Genomic DNA, 15,912 nt, shown 5'->3' on the forward strand with positions numbered 1-15,912 from the left:
ATATCAAGTCCAAACACTTCTCCTACTCATTTTCTCTCTTATTTTTAATTTTCATCCTTTCCGAAATCCACCCAGCCAAACATAGCCTTAGTCTAAGCCTCCCAGGCAGAATTCCAGTTTTTTTTTTAATTTTTTTTTTAATCCATGTCACTGATGCTCTCATCACTCTTAATGGGCCAAAATACTTTCTGTTAAGCACAGAGGACAATCTTTATATTATAGTGGGAGTTGCCAATTTAAGTTACTGTAAGTCTGTAACCACTACAAACCCACATAAGCAAAAGCAAAACATAATGCCAAGTTTACTAATTGAACTGATTTCATTTTACCAAACTCAATGACTCTAAGGCTGATTTTCTTCTATCAGAAAGTAGGTTGCTACTTCTTCTTGCAGAGGTTTCTAGACCGTTTTCAATTAGCCTAAAATAAATCCATCAAACAAGTAAACAGAGAATAGTGATCATGGTTCTACAAAAGAATTGGTAAGGTCTATACTAGAAGTTTCAATAAATGGATGGAGGTGTAAAACCAGTGATGCCCAAGCTCTATCTGATATAATCAAAACTTTCTACAAACTAACATTTTTAACCCTGCTCAAGGAGTAATGAATCCTAGAGCTTTGCAAAAGTGGTGGTGACAGCACCAAATACTTTTATTTGACCTTCTCATATCAAGAGAGACTATGTATGAAGTTGGACAACAGTTTTAAGATACCATGACAGTCCCTTATTACCTGTCAAAGGTCTCCTATCACATTGCTTAATTCAAGTCACAATACATATAAAATTAACATCAATAATAGCATGATATAGGCAGAACTACATCTTATCTCAGGCATATATACACCAGCAAAAAAATTATTGAGCTAGTTAATCACCATACCTGCCCACTACAAAAAGGTCCAGCCCCAATACCAATGGTAGGAATCCGAAGAGCTGATGTGGCTGCAGCAGCCACCGGTGGAGGAACACATTCCAAAACAACAGAGAAACACCCTGCTTCCTGTAAAGCCATTGCGGTCTCCACAACCTACACAGAACAATTCCCTTCAACATAACAACAAAACACACAGTGCACACTCACACACATACGAAAAAACGAGTAGGGCACCTTGACAGCACTGGCAACATTCTTGCCCTGGGGCCTGAATCCCCCAAGAACACTGATGGCCTGAGGAGTAAGTCCCACATGCCCCATAACTGCAATTCCAGCTTCCACAATAGCTTTTGCTGCAGTAATTCTTGAAGGAGACCCTCCTTCCAATTTTATGGCATCCATTCCTCCTTCCTTCAAAACCCTCACTGCCGTATCAACTGCCTGCGCATGCAACATCACCAATCACCAACCATTGCACACTTAACCAAAGAGTAATTCAACAAACACAGCATTTTCACAACTGATTATTGAAGCAATGTTACTTTCACCAAAGCTCACCCTTGACACCCACTTTTATTGTGCACCAATCAAATTACGGCATATTAACAGCCATGAAATATGTATCAGAAACCCGATCACCATAATGCATGGTAGCATCTAGCATATTTTAAGTATTTTAATCAAGCAAAGAGCCTTAACTCAACTAGTACTTCCCGGCCTCAGCTATCGAATTATTTCAACAATAAAAAAAGGTGTTTTAATCATAGCATTTTGTTTATATTCACTACGAAATGGGAATATTAAAGTACATAATCATAAGTACTGTACCATATCAAAAACACAGACAAAGACACTCACATACAGAACCCGTTGGTAATGTTACATAGAATTTTCCAAGACGAAAGCCCCATAAAAAGTGGTTATAATCAAACACAGAAACTGAGAATTTAACAAAATACCAATACCTGACTCGTACTAGATTCGTAGGTACCAAAGGGCAAGTCCCCAACAAGAAGTGGGCGTTGAGAGCCACGCGCGACAGCACGGCAATGAACAAGCATTTCATCGAGTGAAATAGGAAGAGTAGTGTCGTGACCATGAACAACCATGGAAGCCGAGTCACCGACCAAGCACACATCAATACCTGCGGTGTCTAAGTGCACAGCTGACGGGTAATCATAGGCAGTTACAACCGTTATGGGCTGAGCCTTACGGTGCTTTTGCCGTAAATGGGTGAGAGTCACTCTTTGGTTTGGATTCTGATTCTTTGGCCCACCGTACACTGTGTTTTCTGGGACATTGCTCATGCAGCGAAGGAGGGTGAAGAAATTGGAATTGGGTTTTAGAGTTTTGGCTTTAGAGAGAAAAGCGAGGGTGGTCATTTTTTTGAGTGGAAAAGTTGGATTTGGGTTGTTGAATTTATAGTGTATCATGAATGATTTTAATAACGGAAGGTGGGCGTTTTTGGCTGTGTCACCTACACCTACACCAACATTCTCTCTTTCATTTCTTTCTATTTTTTGAATTGTTTAAGGAACCACCAGCCAACTTGTGGAAATGAAAGAGTGAAGAGGTTCATTTATTACTTTGTATTCTACCTAACTTTTGCGTTTTCGGGGCTGAATGTTATCGTGGCGCAACTTTGATTTGGGAAACAGGAAATTCTCATTTCGAGGGTCATTTTTTATTCGTGAAAACGTTCGGTCAGGAGTTGGTGTAAAGCCTCTAATTTACGCCACCAACCAATGGACGCCACGTCATTTCTTTGATGAAACACACATACACTCTAGCACACACAATTATAATCCAATTAAACCTATAATCCTCAAACACGCTCAGACTTGGAGAATAACGCCAATGCCTAAAGGATTCCATCTCTTCCTCTCTCCTTAGCACCGGAGCTCCCCCGCGCTGGCGCCGCAGCACATGTCAGTCAGGAGCTGGTGTCATCACACCAAACCTCAAGGTTTGTTCTTTTATGATATGTACCTATTGTTTGATTAGTTATTTTCCTAAACTTGAGGTTTTGAAATTTTGATGGGTTTAGGGCAACCGCATCAGTGGTTGCAAAAATGTGTAAAATGTAAAAAGTGCTCAATTTTGTACATTTTAATTCCGAAAAACACACATATTAGTCTTTGTAAAAATGTGCAAACTTTCAGGGTGTTTTTTTTTTTTTTTTTTACCTTAACTAAGGTCGATCTCTTGAAGGTACTATCGATCCTACAGTATATAGGAGAATTAAGGTCGATCCTATGAGTTTCGGGAGAAATAAGGTCGATCCCTTGAAGGTAGGAGAACTATTATCGATCCCACAGTGTATAGTTCATATTATTATCTGGCTATATGATAGTGCGTATTTGAGATAACTTGTGTTGAATGAGATAATGAGTCCTTCAATTTGATTCCTACAAAAAGACAATTTCAATTAGCAATGGAGTTATTCTTTGAAATGGATTAGAAGTGCCAATGCCCCTAGTTTGGGGCATATTCCTTGCTTGGATGGAAGTTGAGTTAATTTGATGTTGCGATCACTGGAGAACATGGAAGAAGATCATGGTTTGCCATCCTTGGTTCCTACAAAATGGCTTTCTTTCTCTAGCTTGTTAGAAACTGGTTATCATGAAAATATTTTGGCCATTGTCCTTAGTGTGGATATGTTTGCAAAAAAATGGGTTAATGCCTGAAATGAAAACATGGTTTCATGCAAGAAGGACATATCCGCACACAATATAAATAGGCCAATGCCCCAAGTTAGAGCATGCTTGATGCACAAAATAAATGGGCTTAGTGTAGACATCGCATTTTGTAACCCTTATGACTCAAGCCCCTGTTCCCTAATGATGTAAGAATTTTATGTGATTGGGATCTTTTTTGGTCTTGATCTTTGAGTTCTGAAGTTTACTAACTTATTTTGAATTGGTTGTGACTAGATTGACTGAAAGGAATGGTCAAAATCAAGCTCTAGAGAGTTCTTGTGTTGAGGTAAAGGTTCTACCTTTGGCTCTTTACTTTTCTTTGTTTTTTTCTTTGTTTCTTTATGTTGTATACATATTTATATGTTTGTAATATGTTCATTTAGTAAAGGTTTACTTTGTGTTTGTGTTTTAAGCATGCTAGGTTGTCAAATTCTTGTTTTTTGAGTTTTTGTTCTGCATTTTATGGGTTCTGTGTTCTAGGTGTGTATATGTGTTGAAACTAAAAAAATGTGCCATAAAAAGTGTTATAGGTACATACACCTACACAGCAACACAAATAGAAGTGACACTATTGTGGACTAAATAATAGGATGAGACCAAAAAGTATTTAATATATATGAATATATGTATTAAAAAAAAAAAAAAAAAAAGGGAGTCCACGTGACGCTAAAAGCCACCTAACTTGCCATTACCTATAAGAAAGGATTGAAAAGAGAAAAATAAGGAGCTAAAGGAAAACTAACCTGCCATTATGAGAAGCTATCCACCCACACCAAATTTCTTCCTTTCCACATCAGAGCCAAACCACCACCCCACCCATCACTAGGAACAATGAACAAACCATCAAAATCTAACTTAAACTTAATCCGTTCCATTTGTGCCTTGCTTGACCATGTTTCCGAAAGAAACACAATCGTGGGATCTTGAGCTTGTATAATTTCACCAAGCTCTGTTTCTGCACGGCGGTTCCCAAGCCCCCGGCAGTTCCAAGCTAAGAGATTCATTGTGTCTGGCGGGCTGGGAACCAACCTCCNTAAGCCCAATTACAAGAATCATTCTCTTTCCTCTCATGTGAAGGTGTGTGCAAACAATATTAAGCTAGCCTTTATTAAGATTAAGAAATGGAACACATTGGAATCAAACTCTTTATCCCTAGTGGAGTCGCCATTGTGGGCGCAAGTGCCCACAAATGTGGTTTCATCCTCAAGATTGGGAAGTACGCCTTGGCCCAGGGTGGACCATGGCGGAAGGTGTAAATGGAGTTGCCACCTAATTTAGGTCTAGGAACCATAAATATAGTGCCTTTCATAGAAGGACTAATCTTTACCAAAGCACGTGTCCAGAGTTTAGGTATGGGAATGGGAAGGTGTTAGGCACCTAATCCCACCTAACTCGTTGGTTGGCTTCCACTCATTGTGTTCTAGATCTAAATTTTATTAAAGACAAATTTAATATGTTATTCTAACCCCCACACAAACTAGCATGCATCTAAGACACACAACATGGCACAATCATCTCAGACCTAATCATTCATCTATCATGGCATTTAAACACAAATCTCCAAAGGCCGAACCATCACATGGTAGAATCAAACAAACATGTTAAAGCATCTAAACATTATAGACATGGCATTCAACCAAAAAAGTTCATGTTATTTAGACATATCAAGCTCATATTCCAACCAATGCATGTTCATGTGAGTGCATGACATACTACACAGCATCATAGCACCTATGCATTAATGCATGTTCATATTCATACGCATGTTCATGGTATTTAAACAAATCAAAACCCTAATAGACATAAAAGATATAAAAAAAAAAAAAAATCAAAACAGAGAAACAAAAACTTAAGGACAAATAAAACCAGTTAAATAGCAACTAGAACATTTGAATAAAACAAAAGGAAAACATGCAAAAAAGGATTAGGGTTTTTGGGCAAAGACTTGCGTGCGCATACACAGGCCATGCGTACACAACCTAGTTGTATGTGTATGCATATCATAAGTGTATGTGCATGCATAAAGCATGCATATTGTTGACGAAAATTGTTAACCAATGTTTAACAATAATTGTTAGATTATGTTTAACAAATGTTAAACTTATGTTTAACAAACGTTGTCAAATTATGTTTAACAATTATTGTCAAACTATGTTTAACAAACATTGTCAATTAGTCAAATTCGTCAATCATAATTTCACTCATAGGCCTTTTTAGCGTATGAGTTTTATTGATGTGAGTAGTGCCCATTCAAGATAATGTATCTCTTAATTACAATCCCTTGTTTCAAGGGAACATCCTTTGATTCCAACCATGTTGTCTTTGTACATAGGTTTATTTATGTTTAAGGGAATATGTATTTTTATTTATTTGTGGCTACACCTAATAATTTGTTTAGGTTGCCTACGTACCTTTGGCAGGGATCAAGCCACTTCGTAGTTCTTAATTTGAGGTTTTAGATTTAAAGTCTCAAATATGGTTTTCACTTATTTTAAATGATAGATCTCTAAGTCAATACTTGACTTTTAATTAAGTGTTGGCATAATTTTGTATTTGGGTGAGATAATTGGTTTTAATCTCAAGGATAAGTCAAAGATTAAGTTTTCATGAAAATTGAATCAAGGATTCTCTTCTTTTGAGAAGTTAAAGTTCCAAGTAATTTTCCTTTTCTTTCATTTGCTTCATTGAAGGAATTTTAAATATTTTCATTAAGTGAAAGAAAACTCCTTTGAAGCAATTTTTATTTATTGTGAACATTTTTGAAATTGAAAAATTTCCCCAACCCAATTTTATGGTCATTTTATTTTAAGAATGATTAACTCTAATTAATAATCTCAAAGAATTAGTCACAATTAATTTGGTAGAGTTAAGGCCTCCATTAATTTAATGGTGGAGTCAAGGACTCCATTGATGGGGTAGAGTCAAGCACTGCAATAATGGGGTAGAGTCAAGGACTCCAATTATGAGTCCAGACCACCAAGAATCAATTAAAATAGGGAGCAGTGTGATGAAAAAAGAGCCCAGTTTGTTGAAAAGAAATTTACGAGTTTTTTTAGAAGATGAGAACCATGCAGAATGTTGCAAAAAAAGGAAGAATGAGACAAACAATGAGACATCGTTGGAGGTTGGTTCCCAGCCCGCCAGACACAATGAATCTCTTAGCTTGGAACTGCCGGGGGCTTGGGAACCGCCGTGCAGAAACAGAGCTTGGTGAAATTATACAAGCTCAAGATCCCACGATTGTGTTTCTTTCGGAAACATGGTCAAGCAAGGCACAAATGGAACGGATTAAGTTTAAGTTAGATTTTGATGGTTTGTTCATTGTTCCTAGTGATGGGTGGGGTGGTGGTTTGGCTCTGATGTGGAAAGGAAGAAATTTGGTGTGGGTGGATAGCTTCTCATAATGGCAGGTTAGTTTTCCTTTAGCTCCTTTTTTCTCTTTTCAATCCTTTCTTATAGGTAATGGCAAGTTAGGTGGCCCCCCCCCCCCCCCCCCCCCCCCAGTTCAAGATTTCTGATGCTAAAAGGTTTGATGGGACTGGAGATCCTAAGTAACATGTCAGGAGATACATAAGCATTGCTAAAATGAAGGGGTTAGATGAGAAGTAAACTTTGCATGCATTCTCTCTTTCACTCATAGGAGGTGCATCAAGATGGTACTATAGCTTGGATCCAAGCAAGACTATGGTGTGGAATGAGCTAGTAGAGTTGTTTGTGGATCAATTCATTTTCAATACTATGATTGATGTAACTTTAAGAGATTTGGAAACCACTAAGCAAGGAGTTTGGGGGACTTTCTCTAAATACATGACAAGGTGGAAAGGGAAAGCATCCAAGATGGTTAATAGGCCATATGAGAAGGATGAAATCAACATGATTATTAAAAACTTGCTTCTGGCATACAATAAAAGGTTGTTGTCATCACCTATTAGTTCTTTTGGAGAATTGTGTGATTGTGGGACTAGGATTGAGGATGCCATCAATAATGGACAATTGGAGAAAGGGGAGAGCAAGCCTCCAATCAAGAAGACTTATGGGGGAGGAATAACCACCTTTAAGGCACCCAATCCCGTAAATGTGAGTGTCATCATACCTCAACAACCTCTAGCCTACCAACACTTCATAAAGAAAGCCGCTTGAGAATTTTCTGACTTAGGAATGACCCTTGCCCAAGCATGTGAGAACCATCCAAAGGATTCCTAAAACCCTTAGATCCCACACTAATGCCTAATCCTATGTCTTATACTTGGAACCTCAATGAATATTATCACTTCCATTAGAAATCTGGCCATAAAACTAATAATTGCTTTCACTTGAAACATGAGATATAAGATTTGATAGACAATGGGACTCTCCTATACCCACATCATCACTAAGCCCAATATTAAGAAGAATCCTTTATCCAATTATCATCGAGCTCCTCCCCTATATCAAAATTGGGTGCAAGTGGAAGAAATTGATTTAGATTGCTCGAAATTAATAGAGAGAGTGGAGGTCAAAGTGGTGGAAGTTCAAGGAAAATGGGATGAAGAAGATGAGATTTTGAAGAGCGCGGTAGCTGTGTGGGGGATACTCCCTAAATGAATGCTCAAGTTAAAAAAGAGGTCCTAGAGGATGATGTGGCAAACATCACTAGAATTAGGAAGCTTTACAACTCATCATTTTTGGAGAAGGATCATCTTGGCAGGAATATGGAGGAAAGATCAAAGCCTATTGGACTCAATGGGAAGGAAGAAAAAGAAGAGGAGGATAGAGTCTTAACCCAATTGAAGAAAACTCAAGCTCATGTGTTTGTTTGGGGTTTGCTAATGGTCTCTCACAAGCACCACAATGCACTCCTAGACACTTTGGATGGGAAATAAGTTCCTAAGGAAACTACATCTCAAGAGGTTCTACCTCTCATGGGGGTTAAGGCCCTATCTCACCCTTTCCGATGAATAACTTCTCTCGAAGAAGCCACTCATACTAGGCCTTTACAAATCACGATCGAGTGCATAGGTGCCAAGTTTCCAATGGTGCTTATTGACAATGGCTGTGCAGTGAATGTGTGCCTGTTTAGGACTGCTCTTAAGGTTGGCTTAGACTTGGAAACAATCATTGATTCCTTTTTTACTATTAGGGCATATGACAACACTTGAAGGAAGGTTATGGGACTTTTAAAGCTTCTTGAAAAATTGGTCCGTTGGAAACAATTGTGGAATTTCATGTGATGGACATCACTTCTAACATTCTCTTAGGGAGGGCATGGTTTCATCCTGTTGGAGTTATTCCTTCTATTTTGCACTTGTCTGTGGACTTGAAGAGAGGGAGAATGAGTTTCAAATGAGTGGCTTTGAATTTGTAAACATGGCTAATTATGGATTGAAGGATGAAAAGTATACTACAGATTTACTCCCATATTGTATTCATGAGGTGATTGTGATGATGAAGAAAATGGGGTACATGCCTAGTATAGGTCTTGGAAAAGAAGGAAGAGGGGTGGTTGAATTCCCCGATTTCAAGACTTAACTGACCAAGAAACGTTTGAGATTCTTTGAAGGCTATGACAGAATCAAGAAAAATCTCGGTACTCTCAATGGGAACTTTATGAAGGAAGGAGGAGACTTTCCTTTCTGTAGCTTTCTCGAGCTATGGGTAGATAAGGATGAAAAAGTGAATCTCAACTAGGAGATATTCTTTAAAGAAGCTCACTTTCAAGGAAAAGCCTACTGTGGTGATTAAGGAAATTCAAAAAGAGGTCGATTGGGTGGACTACATGGATGCTGAAGCAATGGGAGCTATGCTGAAAGTGGAAGGGTATGTGCTCGCCATCATCACCGAGGAACCAAGTGATCCGTCTACATTCATCATGCCTACTGATGGACAACTTAGCAATTGGACTTGGGTTAGGTTTTCTAATAGCATGGGAAAGATATCTTGTAATGCAAGTTCCAATGTACTTCTCAACATTTTTAATAAGATGAATTCTGATTTGGCTTATTTTGATGTATCCCATAATATTGAAATTCTGCACTTAAATAATTCCAAAGAATTTGGAAGTGAAATTAATAAACAATTGGAAAAGAAAATAAAACCTATGGAACCAATTCTTGAAACTTTTGATTTAGGCAATGATGAGAATCCAGACTTAATTAAAATTGCTCAACTCTAAGTGAACAAGAAAGAAAAGATCTCAAAGAACTTCTCACTGAATTCCAAAAAGTATTTGCATGGTCTTATGAAGATATGTCTGACATTGATCTTGAGATAACACAACATCACATTGATACTCATTCTCACATGGTGCTCGTCAAGAAGTTGAAACATATGATAACTGAATGGCTTCTTAAGATCAAAGAGGAAGTCACCAAGCAATTGAAGGTAGAATTAATCAAACCTATGCACCAAGCCAAATGGATAGCCAACATAGTGCATGTACCCAATAAGGATGGGAAAGTAAGAATGTGTGTGGACTTTAGAGATTTAAACAAGGCTTGTCCTAAGGACGACTTTCCTTTACCCCACATAGATGTCTTAGTGGTTAACACCGCTGGTAGTGCTTTAATGTCTTTCGTGGATGGTTTCTCAACATATAACTAAATCAAGATGGCTCTTGAGGACATGACCAAGACTAACTTCACCATTGAATGGGGCATCTATTGTTACACAGTGATTCCATTTGGACTCAAGAATGCAGGAGCAACTTACCAAAGAAAGGCTACGACCTTGCTACATGACATGATGCATAACGAGGTAGAGGTATATGTTGATGATATAATCGTAAAGTCCAAAGACAAAAAAGGCCACATCACTAACTTGAAAAAGTTCTTCAAGAGAATCAAAGAATATAGACTGAGATTGAACCCATAGAAATGTACCTTTGGAGTGACCGCAAGAAATTTGCTTGGCTTCCTAGTGAGTGATAGAGGGATAAAGGTTGACCCCTCAAAGATCAAAGCCATATTGGACATGCTTCCACCCAAGAGTGAGAAGGAGATAAGAGGATTCTTAGGCCATTTGTAGTACATTAGCCAATTCATTGCCAAGCTCACTTTTACTTGTGAGCCTATCTTCAAGCTTTTGAGGAAGAATGAACAACATACATGGAAAAATGAATGTCAGGAAGCCTTTGAACTTATCAGGGAGTGCCTTCTCCATTAACCTATCTTTGTACCTCCAGAGCATGGAAAACCATTACTCCTCTACCTCTGGATTATAAGGGATGCGGTTGGGAGCAATCTCGCACAAGAAGATGATGATAAGAATGAGAGAGTCATGTACTATTTGAGCAAGAAATTCCATGATTATGAGACTAGTACATGCTTATAAAAAAGTCATGCTTCGCTCTCGTATGAGCCATGTAGAAATTAAGGCATATTATCCAACCCTTTCAGATATGGATAGTTGCTAGGATGGACTATTGAAGTACATGTTTTAAAAGTCTGCCTTGAGTGGAAGGTTATCAAGATAGTTGATCCTATTGGCAAAATTCAACTTGAAGTATGTGGCTAGAAAAACCATCAAAGGAAGCATTGTGTTAGACTTTTATGCCTTTATAAAAGGAGAAAATGGCAAAGAGGATTTCCTAGATGAAGATATTTTGGACATCGAACTAGGGGCATGTAAGTTGTATTTTGATGGAGTCGTGAACCAATACGGAAATGGGATAGGAGTACTTTTGATCACCCCTAATGGATCTCACATACCTTTGGCCGAAGTTGAACTTCGAAGCAACCAACAACATGGCAGAATATGAGGCTTGTATTACTGGAATGGAAGCTCTCTGAGAGTTAGGGGTAAGGGAGACCAAAGTCTTTAGAGATTTGACCTTGGTCATAGCCCAAGCACAAAAGTTATGGAAGGTACTTTTGATAAGATTTAATACATTATTATCTCTAGGGCTCAAAATTAGTTTGTAGATGCTTTGACTACTTTAGCCTCTATGGTTGAAATACCTAAAGGAAAAAAGACGTGACCTTTGGAAATTGAACAAAGTTATGAGTTGGCACATAAGGAGAAGGTAGAATCATCCGTTTTGGCCATAGAAGAAGAATGAGTCCCTTGGTATTACAACATCATGAAGTTCCAAGAAATGAGAATTTATCCTTACGGTGCCGCTAAGAAAGAACATAGTTTGGTTAGGATAATGGCAATGCAATACATCATATGTGGAGGTCAGCTCTATAGGAGGTCCTATGATGGTGTACACTTTCGTTGTCCAAAGAAAGAAGAAGCGGAAAGAGTTATGGAAGAAGTTCATCAAGGGATTTGCGGTACTCACATGAATGGGAGAATGTTGGCAAAGAAGAGTTATGAGGACTTCTTGAAGAGTTGTCATGACTACAAAGCGCAAGCAAATTTGAACCATGTACCACCTAGCGAGCTGTACAGTGTGACCTCTCCCTGGCCTTTCTCAATCTGGGGCATATATGTGATTGGAAGAATAGCTCCTAAGGCCTCAAACGGGTATAAGTACATTCTAGTGGCAATTAATTACTTCACCAAGTGGGTAAAGGCAGCCTCCTACTCTGTATTGAAAGCCAAGCATGTGGCCTAATTCATAGAGAACAACATCATCTGATGGTTTGGAGTACCACAAGAGATCATCTTCGACAATGGTTCCCACTTCAAGGGAGAGGTCCAAAGAATCATGGAATTGTACAACATTGAGCATCACAAGTCTTCACCATACCGATCGCAGACTAATAGGGCTATAGAAGCAACCAACAAGAATATCAAGAACATCTAGTGACATACAAGGACTGGGCTGAGAAGCTTCCATTTTCCTTATGGGGTTATAGAACTTCTATCTATGCATCAACTGAGGCAACGCCCTACTCTTTGGTTTATGAGAGTGAAGTGGTGCTTCCCATTGAGGTTAAGATACAATCTTTAAGAGTGTTGGTGGAAACTAAGGTCCTAGAAGAGGATTGGATGAGAGAAAGATACGAACAGTTAGCTTTGATAGATGAGAAGAGGATGAAAGCTCAATATCATGCATAGGGTTACCAAAAGAGGATTGTTGGAGCATTTAACAAGAAGGTGAAACCTAGAAACCTTAAGGAAGGAGATCTAGTCCTAAAGGTGCTTAGAGATGAAACTTTCGATCTGAGAGGAAACATGAAGCTGAGATGGTCTGGGCCTTTTATTATCAAGAAGATCATGTCAAGAGGCGCTACAAGAATTACAAATTTGAATGGATAAGAGATGCTTTGCCCACTCAACTTGAATAGGCTCCAGAAATATAATATTTGAAAAAGAAAAAGCCTACTAGGTTGAAAACCCAAAAGGGCAGCCTAGGCAAAAGTTAAGGAAAATGGAAATCTAGGCAAAAGTTAGGGGAAAAGACCATAGGCATGGCAAAAATTTGCACAAGGACGTCATGGACAAAAATGACATGACACAGAAAAAAAAAAAGGAAAAAAAAAAAGACAAAAAGCAAAGATATTAAAATGGTTGATTCTCTTATTGCTCAAATTAAAAGATGATAAATTGTTTGTATGGGGGATTTGGAACATTCCAATCCTTTATAAACTCAAATAAAAAGACATGGAGTCATAAAATGCAAAAAAGTAAAATTTGGGACATATCAAGGTAGTCACTGAGTCCTCTTCCTTTTGTTGGACTTCTTATGATCTTTCTTTTCCCGATGGGCTGCTCTCATATTAGTGGATAACCAATCATTATATCCCAAAGTTGGATGAAAAAACTAAGGAAAATGGATGTCTCTATTCATTGCCTTTCGGCAGCCAAGTCTAGTGGATTCTACCCAAGATTTTCTCAATGAATACTAGGGTATGGAAAGAACCATTACCACAAGGAACCCCTTGACGGTCATCAAACTGTCTTGCTATGTGGTAGGTCGGATAGTAAGAACAGCGGAGAATCCCATCCAAAGGTACAAAATTCCCCTTGAAACCACAGCTAGACATGGCCTTGATGCGCCACCATTTTACAACCCATTGGACATCCAAGGAAGTAAGATACTTCATGAGTTTAGTAAGCTTGGCAGGATCCATCTCTTTGTCTTTGAGCTTTTGATCACGATGATAAGGAAAGAGACAGTTTGCAAGACGATAGTATGCAAGATAAATGATAGTTTGCAAGGCAGGAGATAGACACATTTTGCAAGAGCATGGAATGCAGTTTGTAAACCTAGATGACATGAAAATAAATACAGTTTGCAAAAGTATGAAGTACATACTTGTAAAGCCACATAAGAAAAGGAAAAAGGGTTTAACCTCAAGGAGCTTCCAAGGCCTTGCCAACTGGCATAGAGTCCCTTGGCTAAGTGTGTCCAAGGACGAGTACAGGTAGGCAAGACAAGCCTAGCCTCAGTTTGCCGCCTGAGCTTGCCCAAAGTCACGAAAGAGAGCCAACCAACTCAAGGACATTGTCTACCTTCCATTGGCGAAGAGATACACCCCCAGTATATATAGTAAGAATGCCCTAGCCATTCGAGCAAAATCATTAGGCGTCGCCTGAGAATAAGGCCTGTAGTCCGCCTCTAAACTGAAATAACAAATGCTCTTGCTCGAGTACCAATGCCCCAATAGGTCTATGCTCAGCTGGGTACTTGACTCGCCCTCCAAATTAGTGAGGGGCCCATCACGCCAAAGGCCGGTCATCTGGTGGAAGTCGGGGGAAGTCATTGTCATCTCCCAATTAACAATGCCATACATATTTAATTTATTTAGGGTTGTTTTTTAGTTTGGAAGACCACATAGATTTTGACTATTTTTTTTTTAGAAGACTACACAAATTTTGACAACACTACCAAGCCACAAAGCCTTTGTGAACTACACTCAGGCATGCCTTTAGTTTTGGTTTGGCATAAACTTGAAACAAATGCCATACATATCTAGATTTGTAGCTTTTGTATTCTTAATATTTGAATAAAACCATATAGTACAATTTAAACATGTTTCACATAAGCTTTTGAGGTCTCAGGTCATGTTGTATTTATATATGGCAAAAGATAATACCATTTTCCACCTTAGCACAATTCGCACTGGTATTTTATTTATAACTTGGATATATTGAAGTTTTTTGTGTGTGTGAATAATCTATTTTTCTATTTATTTCTGAATTTCATAATGAAAACCAATGGAATACTTATTTTCATGAAGATTATAGACATATTGAACTTTTTAAATAATTCAATAGTTGGGGGGGGGGGGTAATTATGAAAGTTATTGACATTAAGAGTGTTTAGTTTTACATTGTAAATCTTTGATGAATTGGTATAATTTGGTGTTATACTTGATACTAATTTGGCGAAAAATTAAGTAGCTTAAAGAAGTTGAGAAAAGAGAAGAGCCTAAGAAATGGAGGAAATAGATTCTTGAAAAGCATTGAATAAAGCTTGAAGATGTAAGCACAATTGTATATTTATTCTATTTATTAGTTCTTTTGTAATACTTATTAAACCAAATGTAAGAACACATTATGATTATTGTAATATATTACTTCATAATATTTGTATTTATCTCATTTTTAATGATTTTCTGTGTAATATTTTGATAGTTTCATCATAATTACATGTTTCATTTTATATTAGAGCCAATTTAGCTTTCAATAATTGAAATTAGAGAAATGTTTAAACCTAAACATATTAACATTTAATTTAAAACAATTATATGCATCGCACAGGTTAGTGACTAGTTATTTTTAATTTATAAGGCACTGTAACTCCAATAAAAACAATATAAAGGTTTTTTTTTTTTTTTTTACCTATACAAAAGACATTGTTTATATATTCTGTTGCATTAAATTTACTATCAATGCTCCAAAACATTCTTTGAATGTTCCTTTAATATTTTCGATTGTTTAATTGAACTCCTTGATTAGCTAGCTAGCATTGATTTTACGTTGAATTGATAAATGAAAAAAATTAACCGGTTGATTATGAGATGAAGTTTGACATTATGAAAAAGCATCCTTTTGTATTTGGGCCCTATTTTGTATTTACCCTCTTATCCAAATGATCCAAGGGACAAAATTTTGCTTAAATGCTTTGAGATAGAGGGGATTGGAGGGTAATTTATATTTCTAAATCATTTTCTCTATAAATCAAAGGAAAACATCCAAAAGATGTGGAAAACAATAAATAAAAATAAAAAAATAAAAAACAATTTAGAAAAATAAAAATCGAACAACTGAAACAACTGAATTCTGAAAATCAAAACCAAAAAAATCTGAAAAAATTTAGAGAGATAGAGAGAGGACCTGAGGGAAGGTGGCGCTCTAGGCCCAGACGCTGTCGTCGTGGCTGATGATCAATGTTTGAGGGGAGATGGGGAGAAAGAAGATCAGTGAAGGCTGTGGGTGTGGTGGTGGCGTTGTCGGCTGGGGTTAT

General features: G+C 37.7%; 1 protein-coding gene and 1 long non-coding RNA gene across 2 annotated transcripts; one reads left to right on the forward strand and one right to left on the reverse strand.

Moving 5' to 3' along the window:
- Positions 1-858: 858 nt before the first annotated feature.
- Positions 859-2,449, reverse strand: LOC111983705 (3-methyl-2-oxobutanoate hydroxymethyltransferase 1, mitochondrial). Its single transcript, XM_024015362.2, has 3 exons — positions 1,842-2,449; positions 1,111-1,317; positions 859-1,029 (listed from the first exon to the last, which is right to left on the reverse strand). The coding sequence occupies exons 1-3, from the start codon at positions 2,307-2,309 to the stop codon at positions 874-876; spliced, it is 831 nt and encodes a 276-aa protein (XP_023871130.2). The 5' UTR covers positions 2,310-2,449; the 3' UTR covers positions 859-873.
- Positions 2,450-2,569: 120 nt separating this feature from the next.
- Positions 2,570-15,091, forward strand: LOC111983706 (uncharacterized). Its single transcript, XR_002879885.2, has 3 exons — positions 2,570-2,842; positions 3,810-3,861; positions 14,847-15,091. It is a non-coding gene; the product is annotated as an uncharacterized LOC111983706 (long non-coding RNA).
- The last annotated feature ends 821 nt before the right edge of the window (positions 15,092-15,912 follow it).

The sequence above is a fragment of the Quercus suber genome, unplaced genomic scaffold (genome assembly GCF_002906115.3).
Source record: "Quercus suber isolate HL8 unplaced genomic scaffold, Cork oak 2.0 scaffold_41, whole genome shotgun sequence".
Classification (NCBI taxonomy): Eukaryota; Viridiplantae; Streptophyta; class Magnoliopsida; order Fagales; family Fagaceae; genus Quercus; species Quercus suber.